The sequence below is a fragment of the Rutidosis leptorrhynchoides genome, chromosome 6 (genome assembly GCF_046630445.1).
Source record: "Rutidosis leptorrhynchoides isolate AG116_Rl617_1_P2 chromosome 6, CSIRO_AGI_Rlap_v1, whole genome shotgun sequence".
NCBI classification, from domain to species: domain Eukaryota; kingdom Viridiplantae; phylum Streptophyta; class Magnoliopsida; order Asterales; family Asteraceae; genus Rutidosis; species Rutidosis leptorrhynchoides.
In genome coordinates, this window is record NC_092338.1 from 31,844,940 (window position 1) to 31,861,223 (window position 16,284).

Sequence of the window (16,284 nt, forward strand, 5' to 3'; positions counted from 1 at the left end):
AATTTAATTTAGGCTCTAAGAGTCAATAAAGTCGCAAATAAATCGACGCTTGTTGTCTACTAATAACTAGAGCCGTTAAAAATAACCAATAAATAAATTAAATTTTTAGTATGAAAAATAAAAATATAAAACACTTCGTATCGTATCGTAATACTTAATAAATCAAAAGAATTACAAAGTATTCATTGTGACTTTGTGAGGGCCGGGGTTTGTTGAAACCTATAACTTCTAACCATGGTCAGGAGTCAATTTTCAACCGGGTTGGTGGCCGTTTGGCTTTTTTTTTTTTTTTTTTTTTTTTAAGCAACAATTTAAAATAAAAACAATTGAAGCAAAGTAGCAACAATATTTTGTTTTGTTATGTTTTTTTTTTTTCTTGTATTTTCGTGAATTTGCATTTTCTTCCTTTTTTATTTTTTATTAATTACTCCGTATGAATTATGAATTATTAATAACTCATTAGTTAAGATTTACTTGCCATCGAGTGGTCATGCCTCCTGTTGGTTTAAGTTTATCCCAACTAAGGTTAATGTATTCATGTGGAGGTTACACTTGGATAGATTGCCATCACGGTTCAACTTATCTGCTCGTGGACTTGATCTTGTTTCTATTGTTTGCCTTATTTGTGGTAATGGATTCGAGACTCGTGATCATACTTTCTTATCTTGTAGCGTCGCAGCTCCCCTTTGGACTCGTATTCGCAATTGGGTCGACCTTCAGTGTCCTATTTTCTCCAACAAGGAAGACTTTTTCACTTGGATCATTTCGCGTTCTCATCACAACACGACAAGTATCAGAATCTTATGTATCTTCTCAGCGACTCTTTGGTGGTTATGGTATTCTTTTTGCCTCGAATCGTATTAGAAAATAAAACCTTTTTGATCTTGTTAGATTGTTTTATTATTCTTGGGTAAAATGTAGGAGTAAATTTGCTCCTCTTTGAAATAGTTGGCTATGTAATCCTTTGTAAACTTTTGTATTTTTTCTAGCTCATTGCTAGTTTTTTTTAATAAATTCAGCCGTTAAAAAAAAAAGATTTTTTTCTTTCGAAAACCAGGACCCATTTTTTTTTATCTGCATTAGTTCTATTCAGGTGCAAAGCGTCTTCAATTTTCATCTTCTTTTTAATATCTTCCGTGTTTTGAAAACTTATATAAGTTGATAACACGTATTAAAATATAAATATTAACCAACGGATCTTCGGTCCAGCGGTACCGCGGTTACACTTGTGTACTCGCAGGGCTAGAGGTCTCGGGTTCGAACCTCGTCACCCGCTCTAGGAATTGAAATATATTCCTTGAAGGTGGCCCAAAGGGAAGGTTTTACCGACCCGCTCCGGGACTAAGGTCCGGCCCGCCTGCCCCTCGGGAAGGTTTAAGGGTCGGATCCTCAGAGTGTGGTTCGGGTTTCCTGCCCGAAAGCGCGTGTGTGTGTGCAAATGATGACTAGGCTTCGGTCCGGACTGATGCAAGCTTGCCTTTCAAAAAAAAAAAATATATAAATATTAAAATTTTGTTGTGCATAATAAGAAATTGTATAAAACTATATAACTCAAAATTTTCATTTTCATAGAGAATTTATCAACTAAATATCAACTTAAACACGTTTTGTATATGCTTCTAGTTCTATGCTTTGTATGGCATACGAATAAGATTGTTATTATTCTTACTTGTACGTTAGCTTTCATTTTGGAATTTTAGGCACAAGAATATTACTACGAAAAAGGAACTTGTAAAAGAATGTGACATCAGCTGCAACTAAGCATTTTGAATGCAGTTGGGTTATTTGAGGAATTTTTATAAAGTCCATTTTATTTTGATTAATAAAAAAGAAACAACCCTAATCAATGGCAGCCAGGCAACTCCAGTACAAATTAAGATTCGAATCAATGATATTCTCACTTAATATCATTGCCACCATATCTACATCAAAATAAATTACTCTCTAGTCCAAAAAAACTCCTAATGATACCAATTTCTAGCGACTAATAAGTATCAGTACAATACTAGAACTACATACTGAGATGGGGTGAATTGCTGATTGATGTTTACTTTCGAGATAATTCACTGCCGACCTGGATCACGGTCTAGTACCGTGGGGTGGCTTTATCAATTGTTCGGAGCCAAACTGAGAATCGGCTCATTCGGCGCACTGCGGCTAATCTTCAAGTTCTAGAGTGAGAAAATACTGTGTGTGAGAGAAAGTGGGGTCTCTGCCATCAGTTCAAGTAAGTAAAAAGTGATGGCTCATGTGGCCTATTTTATAGGCATGAGTGCTACGAAATCTGTGAGAGAGAAAGTACTGTGTGAGAGAGAAAGTGGGATCTCTGTCATCAGTCCAAGTAAGTAAAAGTGATGGCCCATGTGGCCTATTTATAGGCATGAGTGATGCGTAATGTTCGGAGACACGTGTCATGCTGGCATTGATTGATTTATGCGAAAAATGCGTAACCGACATTGTGCTTTACGCAGACGTGGCATGTGTGCTGCTCACGTGTTCTTTTTAGGACTTAAGCGTAAAAAGAAGCCTTCAGGGCTTACGCAAAACGTTGGGCCCCATGCTTTATGTTTACAAATGCTTTTCTAGACGGAGAAGCTAGATGACGACACACTAAAAATTGCCTTTAATGTTATTTTCATGTCTTTTGAAACTCAAAATAGTGCACTAGAATTATATAAATAAAATGTCAATTTTATAGTAACACAATTTTCTAACGATTATCTTTTGAACTGTCATTAACGTATATAAAGTAGTTGTATATAGTCATGGTTGTAGTTTTCGGCAAGCAAATATTTTCATGGAAAACTTTAAGTGGCCCAAAATCAACCCATGTCAAAAGACAACACCTTTATGAATCATTTTTCTACTACTGCTTGAATTTGGATGTTTCAGAGTTACAAAGATGATCAAGCATCAATTTTGACCCAACTTTTTGATGCTATAATTTGGACCCAAATGCTGCAGCTATGGTTTTGGATTCAGTTGCAGGGTTTTACACCCCTTAAGATATTTATGATGATAAATGTAGAAAAGTATGTTTGTTTGGAGGCAGGCTTTGTTATTGTCTACAAATAAAAATGATATAAATAGGCATTGTTCGATCGAGCTGTTAAAGGATAAAGCGATGGTGATCGTGTTGCCGTGGAACTATCATTGAAATATGTAGATTCAGTTCATGCAAAACAGCTAAATGCATAAAAATGAAGTGAAAAGTGGGATCCAAAAACAACCAGCAAGAGGGTCTGTACTCAATACAGCCGGGTTAATTTACATCGAAGACGGGCAAATTTAGCTTAATACCCGTGGGTCACGATACACCACTAAATTTAACCACTCGGACCGCATATATTTTTCGATTTGTAGTGTTTTTGAAGATAAACAACCACAAAAATAACATTCAAATATAAACAGTACTAATAAAAAAAATCGGGACCCCATTGAAATCTAATCTTGAAAGCGCCACTGATCGAATAACCCGAATTTTTAACCTTTTAAAAATAAGGCCTCCGGTATATTGAAACTACAATACAGGTCAACACAATGTGTCTGGTTTTAGTCAATAGCAACTCTAGCCAGTATTATACCATGATACATTTTAAGACCAAAAGGGTGCCTACGTTTACTTTGTTTTATAGACATAGTTTCAACCAAACATAATAATATAGACTACTAAACTGTATTCTTCTGGCATTTTCTTCAGGTATACATGATTTAATTGTTCAACATGTAACAACCTGAGCCGTTACATTATTGCAAGAAATGAGGCTTTATTACCTTACCACATAATGATAAAATAAATTTGACAGTGATATTACACAAAGTTACAAAGTAAACAACATTTAGAATACTAATTCCAGACAGTACTACTATTCCTATCTAAAACTTAAAAAGTTGGTTCACATCACATCCATGCACACGACGACACCAAATTTCGATTCATCCATCCAAGAAACAGAGCCCCATCTCGTTCTTCAAGACTATACTTGTCACAGTAATTTTCAAGCAACGTCTTAATCGTCGCATTCACATACGAGCTCAACGGAAACGGAGTAAACCCCGCCTTCGTAAAACGTGATTTCCACGTCCCGAAAAGCTCGTGTCTCTCCTCCCTATCGGTCCCCTCACACGCCAATATATTAACTATTTCACCAGCAAGACAATGTTGTTCTACGTTGATTCGCTCGTTATGATCCCTTGGTAAAGTAGCATCAATTGATTCAAACATGGCCGAGTAGTAGCTAAACACCTCTTTAAATCTGGAAAAAAAGTTTGTCGTATTCACATCAGCTTCCTGTTCAACAAGAGTCACAACTTTAGGAGACAAACTCTTGATTAACCTTATCAATCGGTCCCTATGATTATGAACATTCACAGTTTCATCATGTAAATGGTGCAACACTAACGCACAATTAACAGCCAAAGCCTCCCCTGGTTGAACCCTAAGATGATGAATCTCGATATCCGAACCAGAAACCGGCACACCATGAAACTCAAACGGTACTTTAACCGATTCTGCAAGTTTTGCAAGTCTTTGACCAACGATGTTCAGTCCACCACCCCTAGCGAACGCGTTCCTAGAATCATCAATACCGGTTATTTTTAACTTTGGTGGGCCACCGGGTCGACCCGCTAGAGCCTGGATAAGGGTCACCCATTGACCACCCTGCGCAATCTGAAAATCAATTATATGAATACTATCTTCGTTCTTGGTGGCTTCGGCTATCGCTCCGTTTGCAGATAAATAACCGAACTTGAAATACGGACATGCTTCATATAGTAACATCATATAAGAGAAGAGTTCACGACCCGTTGGTTCTTTGCACTTTAACGATTTGTAGATCGCGTTACCCGAGCCGTGTAATCGGGACACGAGCGATTCCAACATGTAAGCTGCTAATCTTTGTGTGGGCTCACCAGAAACCGACACCAAAGGCCGTAACATCGAGATAAGCTGTTCGGCTGTTATTGTGTTCTTCTCTGCAACTGCTTTAGCACAAGCAAAAAGACCTTGTTTTAAGTCACCTCTAGCAATAAAGTCTTCCATTTTTCGACATTCATCGTCACCCGAGTTAATATTTTGATTAGTTTCCCAAGAAGAAACATTAAAAAACGGATCTTGATTTCCCAGTATAGTCTCTAGTTCACTCATCATGAGCAACAACTCATCATCATCATTATTGTCTTCGAAACCGGGCGGTACATGTACGTGAGAGGTGTAAGTATCATCAGGTTGAAAGGAGTGAGAATCTTGTAGTGATGAAGGGCTGCCATTTGATGAAAAACTGGCCGTAAAAGATGATGAATTGGTAGCGAGATCGGGCGTCTGAACATCAAACGGGTTTACATCTTCAAAGAATGAATTCTGATCCATGTGCTGCTGTTGCTGTTTCTGCCAGTAATAGGTTTGCTTAGTTGTCTCCATGATATTAAGACTAGTTTCAGATTTCAGCTTATCATCATAAGTTGATTGATTCAGCTAACTGCATACAAGATGACTATGTAAGTCATTGCCTAACATAACAATGATTAGGGGTGTTTAAGTCGACTCATTTACACATATTTTTAGCTTATTGTGATACTCTAATCTTACTGCAAAAATCACTTTTGCATACCAAAATAAGTAAATAGCTTATGGGTTAAGAGCTATTTTGGGCCAACTAAGCTGTTTCTACGAAATCAAAATCTAGGTGCTTAAAGACATTTTTAACATAATGAACTTGTAACCTCATATTATAAAATAAGCTAACACGGTTGATTTGGTAGAAGTAAATACAGTATATCGTTGCAGAACCATCAATCAAAATCAGACTAAAAGGTAAAGACCAAACCCTAATTAGAAAATTCACATATAAGAAGAATAACCCCTAAATTAGAAACAAATCTTGGTTCTTGAAACCAAAATCTTTCAAATAAAGAAACCCTAATATTGGTCCCCCTAAATTATAGTAACATGTTTAAGATTTAAATATCAAATCTTGAATTAGAATTGAAATACGGAGTAAATAAGAAAGTTGGTACCTTTTTAGTTTCTTGTTGTCAAAATTATCAGAGTTGAGCTGTACGGTCGTGAAGCAGTAGATGTAATGAAGTCCTCTGTAGTATAGAGTACTGATATATAGATATATAGTATAGATATATATATATATATATAAAGAAGAAACAGGTAGTTGCTTTATTTTATAAAGCTGTTGGGAAGAAAGAAAGAAAGAATGAATGACGCGGTGTTTGTAATTAAAGTTTTCGTTATTTTTTTGTCTAAAAAAAAAAAAAAAAAAAGTGTAAGGTTATTCAAGTACAATTAGTTGGAAGTTTCTATGACATTGTCTGATTCTGCTGGTTTACTGCACTTCACCAGATGATAAAGCATGTGGTCTGATAATTCAAGTCTAACCACTCGCATCTAAAAACACGTTTCTACTAATATATATATATCAACCATTACGCAAAAGTATTCAACCATAATTAACAAGTTAATGTAGATCGGTTTAGTTGATATTTTAGACTATTTCTAACCCTGACTGTGATGTTAGAGTCGAATTATGCACTTTTTAATGAAAAAAAGAGTTTTTGATTGTGACTGTATTTGACTTTCATTAATTCTAAAGGTCAAATTTTTGTGTCATATATTGATAAGGTGATATAGTAAAATCTGATTGAAAATTAAGTGAAAAAAAAACAAATCAAATAATAAATATAAAATGTGTTGAATTGTGATTGGATAAGAAAAATGTCACATGCAAATACACTTTCGTCAAAAAAAATTCAAATCACACTACTGTGAGTCACAAACTGACACCAGGTTAACCGGCGTTAGTTCCGTCACATGATGCCAAATCATGCCAACTCATCTGACGGAATGGATTTAACGCTACGATGGGATAAGTCTTATGAGTTTCACACACACATTTTATATATTGTCAAATGTTCTAACGAGATTTACGAAACTTTTACGGATTTTGTCAACCATATATCTCAAGTCTCGTACAAATGTGAGAAACTTGTTTGACGCTTTAATGACAAATTTTACTCGTAGTATTTTTTAACTAAAAATGAAAAATGAAATTATATGATGTTCATTTTGTACTCTGTATAAATATCACTCCTTATTTGGTACCACTGAAAACGAAAGGCGAGTTCGACATGTAGGAAAATTGTGATGTAGTTAAAGTCAAACTAAAACATTATTGATTTTTATAAAAACATCAAACTGAATTGCGTGTAAAAAGTCCAAGTCAAAAAATGGTTGTTGTGTCAATATTAGTTCCTTGTAGTCAAATTTGTCCATAGGCAAACCAATCCAAAACTAGGATGAAATTTCCAAATAAGATACATATATGGTCCTTACTTATACAAAAGACCGGAGATGATATATCCAAATTCAATTTTGATAGATCCACATATATTTGGTGCTTTCTTCCCAAAATACTCTTAGAAAAATTCTAATATCAAAATCTGTGTAGTTATCATTTAAGGGTATTTAAGTACTTTTAGTTGGATTTATCAAAAATGCATTTGGATATATCACTACCCTATACGGAAGCCATAAATTACACAGTATTTGTGTCAAGTCCAACTGGTTGATGTGGATGTTGGAAATTATGAATGGTATTTTCTTGTAACTAGCTTAATCTAAATCTAAATATCTATATCTGAATTAAACTGAATAATAATAGAATTAATATCTTTTATCAACAACTTACATACAATCATGAAAAAATAGTTAGTCATGTGTGGAAGGAACAAGAATATCATGAGCTCGTGAGGTGGGTAATTGGGTGGTGCATGTTAGACACAAAATAAATTGTGCACGTGAGCATGTTATGGGTTATGGCAGTCCACACGGTCTGAGGCTTACCCGAACAAATTATACAAATATTCTTGTCCCCTAACAAACATTTTTATATTCGTAGATACTCTCGTACCACGTTTAAGACCTTAGACAGGTTTGACTTGTGTTGACTCAATCTGGTGTTTGTCAAACTCTTTCCTCACCTATTGATCACTCGATTTACCAACACTTTTTGGATGCATGTTTCTGTTTATTTCTATACGCCTCTTAATAAAAATAAAAAATAAATCGTTATATTTTCGCTTAATATGTTTAGAGCATGGAGTGTGTGACCACCCCCGTCCTCGACATAATAACTGAGCCGCAACTCAGTTACCCACTGTGGTGAACTTAATGCGACAACGTAATTACTTGTATTTTACAGCATTCATACATTCATAGTGATGTATGGAATTATCCGAGTTCCATTGTATGTGTTGAACTTGATGTTTGATACTTTTTACCTGTATTAACTTTATAAGGTGACATGACATGTGACACCATCAGGGTTGTTTAGTGTATATTATTGTATATAGTATATAAGCTTAGCTTGTTTTGGGTTATTTCCATCTCACGTGTCTCGTCACTCATCTTGGCACCACTTACATAAAACCTTCGAGTCACAACACATAAAGTAAAGATCAATCAAGATATCAACAAAATGCATATATGAATCACCTATTATGACTAATTTTCTCCTTTGATAAAGGCTTTGTTTTTTATTTATTTTTGAAAAGAAACAAACAGGAAAATAAACTTTATCCTCCTTGTTTGTTATTCGAAGCACTTTAACCAGATGCCTTGAACCTCCTTTTTTTCTACAAGTAGCATCTACAAAATTTTGCTGCTATAAATATAAATATTGAATATAAAGAAAAAAAAAGGGTATTTATTCTCCCTGTTTGATTTCAAGTTGTGGGATTACATCATTATTCTTCTCATACTCAATTTTCCTACTTGTTTCATTATCATTATCACTATAACTATAATAATCATCACCTCCCCATCTTCTTTTCATGATTTTTGGAACCACCTTTTTCACATCTTTCGCCGCCTTTTCCTCCTCCTCCTCATGCATTACACGTTCAAACCTCACCGCACCGACCTTTCTCGCATTTCCTGCTAATATCTACACACCATACACCACAACGTTCACATACTATGTTCGAAAAACTATTACCGATTAAAAGGTGGGAAAAAGAAGGGAAGATGGTAAATGTACCTCTATTTGAAATATTTGGTTCTTTTCTTTTTCTTTATGATTTTGGCGATCACCATCATCTTCGGGATACTCATCATGATCTTCTTCCTTCTCAAGCACAACTTTTATACTTTCACCTGTCTTTGGGATGTATCCAAATGCCTCACACACAAATCCTGACACTGTTTCATATTGATGGCCCTATCAAAACCAAAACCGGTTCAGAGAATAATAAAAAATCCATCATGCACGGGTACAGGTGGAAATGTCGACCCGTTTACTTGTGAATAGTTGAATACTAGGTCAGTCGAATTATGTTATGCCCATGATGAATCAAATGGGTAAAATCTAAAAAACTTAGCTATAAAGGAAATGGATTGAATTTGTCAAACGGGTCAAAAATCACCTAAAGGGTATTATCAAGGGATATATAATCGCATATAATAACAAATGTACTCTTAAAAGATATTCATGTTATGCAACATAAATTCCTTTTTGTACACCTTAAGTTGAGGTGTGTAATGTTATGAAGACGGGACCATCGTATCATCCTGTACCAATTTCAAGAATTTGAAAATTTACATACAAAATACTGTATTGTATGGCACCGATTTGGTTTCAGTAAAGTACTTATTCGAATTGATTCAGTACAAAAACCTACTGTGAACCCTACCCAAACTTTGGACCTCATAATTCATATAACCATATAACATTAGAGGCTCGCACACACGTAAATTGATTAATAAGCACATTTCTTCGGGCAAACGAGAATCTTACTATAACTATTGAACAGGGGATACCTCTGGCATCTTTATGTTGAGATCTTCAGAAAGCTGATCAATAGATGTATTTGCATCCACATCGTAAATTCCTTCAGCCCGCATTACAATATAACCAGTCTTTTTCTCTATTTCCTCCTTTTATAACCAAAATAAAAACAACATTAGCTTTGAATCACAAATACATTTAAAAAAAAATATCAACAACAACTAAAGCCGCAGTGCTCACTTTTGAATCATTTTCATCAAAGATTTCGCCAACAATTTCTTCAACCACATCTTCCAATGTTACAATCTGTTGCATTCATGATGTTAGCATCACAAAAACTAGAGAGTTAAGTATCCACAACAAAATGATCGTACTTACTCCAACTGTCCCACCATATTCGTTCAAGACAACTGCCATGTGCACTTTCCTGATGCGAAATTCTCTAAGAAGATTCCACACGGACATCGAATCTGAATTTTATGAACAATCAGCATATTATATCCAAAATATTTCGTCTGATTCAACTAATGAAAAAAAAAAATCGATATACCAGGCACAAAATAAGCAGGTTTATGAGCCATATCACCCACGGTGGTAGTTTCCAGTAGGTCTCCCTTCAAAACAGAACAAATTTGAACATTAAATACAACTTGATAAGTAGTAACAGAAAGCTGACGTGTCGATTCCTAACCTTCTGAACATAGTCTAATAGATCCATCGCATAAGCGATACCCACTATATTATCAACACGTTGCTCGAATACCGGTACCCTGTGAGCATTTGCAACTTTTTTTAGCATGCTTAAATACATCAAATTTCCAGCTTAATATAATAACAGATAACAGTGATGCAGAACTCAGAATTACTCAGTGAGTACTCGGTCAAAACTTAGGATTACTCAAAAAATCGGTCAAAACCGGTCAAAGTCAAACTTGGTCAACATTCGAGTACTCCATAAAAAAGTCTTGACCGAGTACTCCCCCGAGTAGCGATTTTTGCAACCATGACACATAACATACCTTGAATACTGATGAGTTACCCATAAGGTGTGGAAATCAACGAGTGTTGCACTAGAATCACTAGCAACAACATCAACCAAAGGCGTCATAACCTCACGAACATACGTGTCTTTAATTTCCAAAACATTTTCAATCATATCCTGAAAAAAAGACAAAAAGTGTTAATCGATTTATCCAATAACTGATAACCTCATGAACATGTGTTATAAGACTCCAAAAGTGATGATATACCTGTTCTTCCTCTTCTATGGCCCCACTAAGTTCAGCACCTCGCAACATCAACTTCAACTCATCCTCAGTCACATACGGTTCACTAGCAGAAATTACAATTGTTAGCTAGCATCAGCATTACATAAATCCAAAATACTCAAAAAATAAAAAATAGAAAGTCGTAAACGTAGCACACCTTCTTCCTTTCAGCCCAAGCAACTTTAGCATTCCCATTGATAGATAAGTTACAACTCTTCCAACGGGATATAAAACTAACGAAAGCCATGCAATCGGCCTGACCTAGAGCCAACGACGGTTAATTTGTCAGGTAAAGCCCTTAAAAAATGGCTGTTTTTATAGTTTCTAAGAAAAAATAAAGTTGTCAGCGTACCACAAATCTAGCAACCTCGGTAGCATTGTGAACAGCTATACTTTTTGGAGTTATTTCAGTCAGTAGCAAAACAGCAACCTGGTATTAATAGATAACTATTTGGGTTAAAGTCTCATTGCTGATACTATATTAGTTTATTACATATTTAATTATTACATAATAATAATATAATCCCTTTTAAAACAAACATCTAACAACATCTAAGCAATACAGAGTATTTAGTTTTTTCGTTGCAGCTGAAATGAAATGAAACTGATTAATTAACCTCTAAATAGTCAAACAACCATAACTAGCATACCTTTTATGCAAACACTATACTGTAAATACTACAATTCAAATTTTAAAGTTTTTAGATTGCAAGTTAATATCACAAATCCAAACACCACGCAAAAAAGTAGTTACTAAACATACCGTCATTACTCCGGTGGCTGCACTGACACCTGCTTCGCCAAAGATTGTAGTTGCAGCTTCAGTAACCAGTGCTGTAGCTCCAATATTGACAACACTAAGAGTGATAACAAATAAGTATCAACTCATATCGAACTTAAAATCAATATTTTCAATGCAAGTAAAGACAGAACATTACGTCGTGCCAATAAGTATGGTTGTCAAGAACCGAGTAACGTCATTACGGAGCATTTTAAACACACCATTTTCCGACTCTTTCTCAGCCAATTCTCGAACCTGAAAAAAACACATATATGTATAAAAATTTAAATTTTTATATCTCTAAATGATAGATGAACAAATAAACAAATAGTAATAGATACCTTCCAAGGCCAAAGAGTGGTAATTGAAGTTTCAGCCATGGAGAAAAATGCAGAAAGACCAAAAAGGGCAGCTAAGATTAAACCTTGTTCCTTCAAAACTTTAAGAACCATCAAAATTTTGGGTAAAGAATCAATAAATGACAACTTAATCTGCTCTAAACCCACAGAATATTCAACACCATGAGCAGCCTTACAGCATCCTAACACACAGCATGCTGCAGCCAAAATCAAACCTTTTTTAACAAAATCCACAACATTTGGGTTGGGGTTTGTTGAATGGTGGTTGCTACTTTTAACCAAAACAGACCTCAAACTATTTCTTGAATCAAGAATGTTTAGCCTATGGTTTCTGAATCCAGTAACAGCTGCAGCAGATGAACTGTCGCTCCTACAATGTAAGATTTTAGGGTTGCAACTTCTTAATCTTGTTGTTGTTGTTGATAATCTGAAAAAAGATGGTTCTGGAATTCTTTTTTTATATAATGATGATGAAGATGAATTGTTCCAAACTAAAAAGGCTTCTACTGCTGCTACATCCATGTGGGTTTTCAATTTTCTATCTTGAGATTGAAATTGATTGATAGATTGTTAATGGGGATGAAAATGGAAGATGAAATTATGGGTTTAAGAGATGGGTGTAAAATTAGTGATGATGAATTTTGAATTTGATGAGATTAGGGTTTTGTTGTTGTTTTTGTTGTTGTTTCTTCATCACCATCATCGTCGTCGTTCCACACAACAACAACCCCTATTTTCTTTTTTTGTTTTTCTTGAATTTTCATCAAGTGGGATTGATTGTTAAAATGACATTTACACCCTTACATTTTAGCATAGTATAGAAAAATATGCATAGGTAAAAGTGTCATTTTAGCATAGTATAAAGTGTCATTGTTAAAGCCTTAAAGGTGCAGATCTAACAATTTGATTGGCATATATATATATATATATATATATATATATATATATATATATATATATATATATATATATATATATATATAAATAAAATAAACTTTCTGGTGAAAAGTGAAAACAAGGGGAAAAAATGAATAATATGTTTGATCTAGACTAGATTTAAGTTACAATCTTAATAAAGGATAAAGGAATATAGTATCTCAATTTAGGAACTGACTAATTTCAGAACGATTAATTGTTTTACAAGGAGCTTGAATAATCATCGGTGAGCTACATAGTTTTGTGAATTCGAACCACGACCTTCACTACTAAAGGTTAAACCCTAACCACCCCATCTGGTCGAGTATAGTAAATTGTTCCAAGTCAAAATTTTGTGGATTCGAACCCCGACCTTCACTACTAAAGGTTCAACCCTAACCACCACATTTGGTTGAGTATAGTAAATTGTTCCAAGTCAAAATTTTATCGAGTTCAATAACAAAACTGAACCCACATTTTTAAGCATTTTAACATTAGAGTGAGTGTTAGATATTTAACCTCTATAACATTATAACTCAAAATAAACTCTATTGGAAACACTTCCATCTACACGGCTGTTAAATATTTAATTTAAACTCGTATTATGAATTATGAAGTATAGTATATTGTTGCATTAACTTTATTGCTGATCATGCATATTTTAACCGTGAGGTTTAATATGCCTGCTCAATACATAAGGAGGGGTTTAAGGATCTTAGAACGTGGCTCTCCGGTCCGGCTACCGTGAATAACCCTGGCCGACATGATGATGTCGGCGGGGTGGCCAAGTGATTAAGTCCACCTCTGATAACGGTCATCGATCAAGAGGCCCCAAATAAGGTCGTAGGTACTAGCTTACGAAAGACTAACCTGTTAACCTTGAAGAGATGCTGAATGATGCTGTTTTGCGTAATGTATCTCGTGTGCGATAGTTACGTAATATGCCGTGTCTGGTAAATGATGATTAGGGTTGTATTTATAGGCAAACCCTAATTCTAGAACCGTCCCAGATCACGTTAATCTCATCCATAACTGACTCCCCCGAATCACGGATATAATTATGGAAAAGATATTTACTTGACAGCTAAGCAACCGCCGTACCGGGAACAAAGGAATCAGATACAATCCGCATACCGCATAGCGCACACAAGCACACGCATACGCACACTATTAAGCGCCCGCATGCATATGAGGTGCGCATGCGGGTTGCGGTATCATTATGTCCCCCCAGTTTGATGTTATATGACGCAAGACACATGACATCAAACTATTAAGCGGAAAAAATAAGAAAACGGCTAGCATTTAATATTCCGCGTGCGCCTCGATGCCATTAAATGCCTGTCACAATCGCAGAAGCCCATTCGGCGGACATGACATAAAGTGGCAGTGTGTCAGGCGCGTGCCAACCACTCACGTACATGTAATCATACCCAACTGGCATCCACGCGCATCAATAAAGTGCTGGCCGTCGATCGCGTAACACGTGTACAGCCACGATCACACCACTCCATCCCATGACTCCCAATCTTCCCTATAAATACCCCATTTTGCAGCTCATTTCCACTTTCCTACTTCAAGCTTCCTCGTTACGCTGCCAATTTGAATTCCGATCAAAAATCAAACATTCCGGCCACCATTTAAAGGTTAGTATTCATCCGATTACTCCTAGAAAATGACTAAAGCTAACGAGACGTATGTAGATAGCGTAGAGTCTGTTATAGAGAAGAAGCACATAGATTACTTAGTGAAACAGTATCCTCCCTTAGCCAAGTACAATCCGGTGCCACCCCTACCCCATCAGCGTGCTCACGAGCCACCGGAGAAGAAAGTGGCCATTTATGAACATGCGTTCAAGCATGGTAACTTTAGGGTTCCTCCCTCTGACTTCTACTTAGGCGTATTAGATCACTTCAGAGTGAGATTAGGGCAACTACACCCGTATGCCATAGGCAAAATAGTTCTGTTTGAAATGTGGTGTGCCGCAATCGACAGGGTACCGTTGGTTAAAGTTTTCTGTCATCTATACCGCCTAGCCAATCACCACAAATCCTGGTTCACCTTCTTCGCCCGACAAAATTTCACCAAAACCCCAAAGTCGAATGCGGGTAACTGGAAAGAATCTTTCTTTTTCATTGACCAAACTGTAGTTGGTACCGCTTTTCCGCAAACGCTTATATGGTGCGAGAAGGTGGAAAAGGATGTGAACAAAACCCCGGTCCTTGATGACGAGGAAACAAAGCTGTTAGTTGAGTGCGCTAACGCACAGTTGGTGCACCGGTCATACGGGAACGTGATGTTGCGGCTAGGGAAGATATCCGCAAACTGGCCATGGGAGGAAGTGCGTCCAGCCATAGTCGGACCGGATGGAAAGGGTAGGAATAGTATAATCACGTACTAACAACAGTTTGCTATTTATGTGCTCTAACGCATGCGTGCATGTTTGCAGAGATGAAGATGAAGAGAGTACTGACTGCGGAGGAGATTGCGGGCATCGCCTTCCGCAAACAGAATGTGAACCAGCCGTTAGAGCAGGAGAAGACTGGCGAGAATGCACCTGCCACCTCCGGCAATAAGCGCAAGGCCGCCGAAGCCTCCCAATCCCAACAGAAGAAGAAGAAACTCACTCCCAAACAGAGGGAGGACAAGCGGAACGATAACTTCGTTCCCATCGAACCCTGTTCTGCGGATCTACCTCCCCCATCCTCTGGTAAGAGTTCAGCTTTCGCGCATATCGCACATTTAAGTTTGCATTTATATAACCACTTATTAACACGCAGGGCATGCGGAAGAAACTCATCACACCCCACCGCGGGTCAATCCGGACCTCGAAGCTACTGCCGAGTCAAAGGATAAGACGATACACCTGGACTCCGAGTCCACACCAACCCCGCCACACGGTAGCTTCCGATTGGCAAACCTGGCGCAGCTCACCCAGTCATCGGCGAAAAACGCCGCAGAGCAGTCCGCCTTCCTCCAACAAATCTTCCCGGCTGAGTTCCGCAACCAACTAGCCGCACTGCCTTTTAATCAGGCACTCAACGCCTTCATCCAAAATGGCCTTGTCTTTTTTGGCATGGTTGCAGATCAAGCCCGCCGTTCGACTAACTTGTATCAAGTGGCCTTGCGGAAAGAAACAGAGCTAGGGCTGCTGCAAGCGGGGGTTG

At 36.8% G+C, this 16,284-nt stretch overlaps 2 protein-coding genes across 2 annotated transcripts; both read right to left on the reverse strand.

The window, feature by feature from the left end:
• Positions 1-3,789: 3,789 nt before the first annotated feature.
• LOC139851538 (scarecrow-like protein 21) lies at positions 3,790-6,143 on the reverse strand. Its single transcript, XM_071840621.1, has 2 exons — positions 6,019-6,143; positions 3,790-5,480 (listed from the first exon to the last, which is right to left on the reverse strand). Exon 2 carries the CDS (start codon positions 5,420-5,422, stop codon positions 3,902-3,904), a length of 1,521 nt encoding a protein of 506 aa, XP_071696722.1. The 5' UTR covers positions 5,423-5,480; positions 6,019-6,143; the 3' UTR covers positions 3,790-3,901.
• A 2,511-nt stretch (positions 6,144-8,654) lies between these two features.
• On the reverse strand, positions 8,655-12,938 carry LOC139851830 (putative DUF21 domain-containing protein At3g13070, chloroplastic). The gene is made up of 14 exons (XM_071841005.1): positions 12,188-12,938; positions 12,004-12,101; positions 11,829-11,922; positions 11,418-11,495; positions 11,223-11,326; positions 11,048-11,129; positions 10,817-10,956; positions 10,489-10,567; positions 10,348-10,411; positions 10,176-10,267; positions 10,038-10,103; positions 9,830-9,946; positions 9,051-9,230; positions 8,655-8,957 (listed from the first exon to the last, which is right to left on the reverse strand). The coding sequence occupies exons 1-14, from the start codon at positions 12,725-12,727 to the stop codon at positions 8,718-8,720; spliced, it is 1,974 nt and encodes a 657-aa protein (XP_071697106.1). The 5' UTR covers positions 12,728-12,938; the 3' UTR covers positions 8,655-8,717.
• Between the last annotated feature and the right edge of the window lie 3,346 nt (positions 12,939-16,284).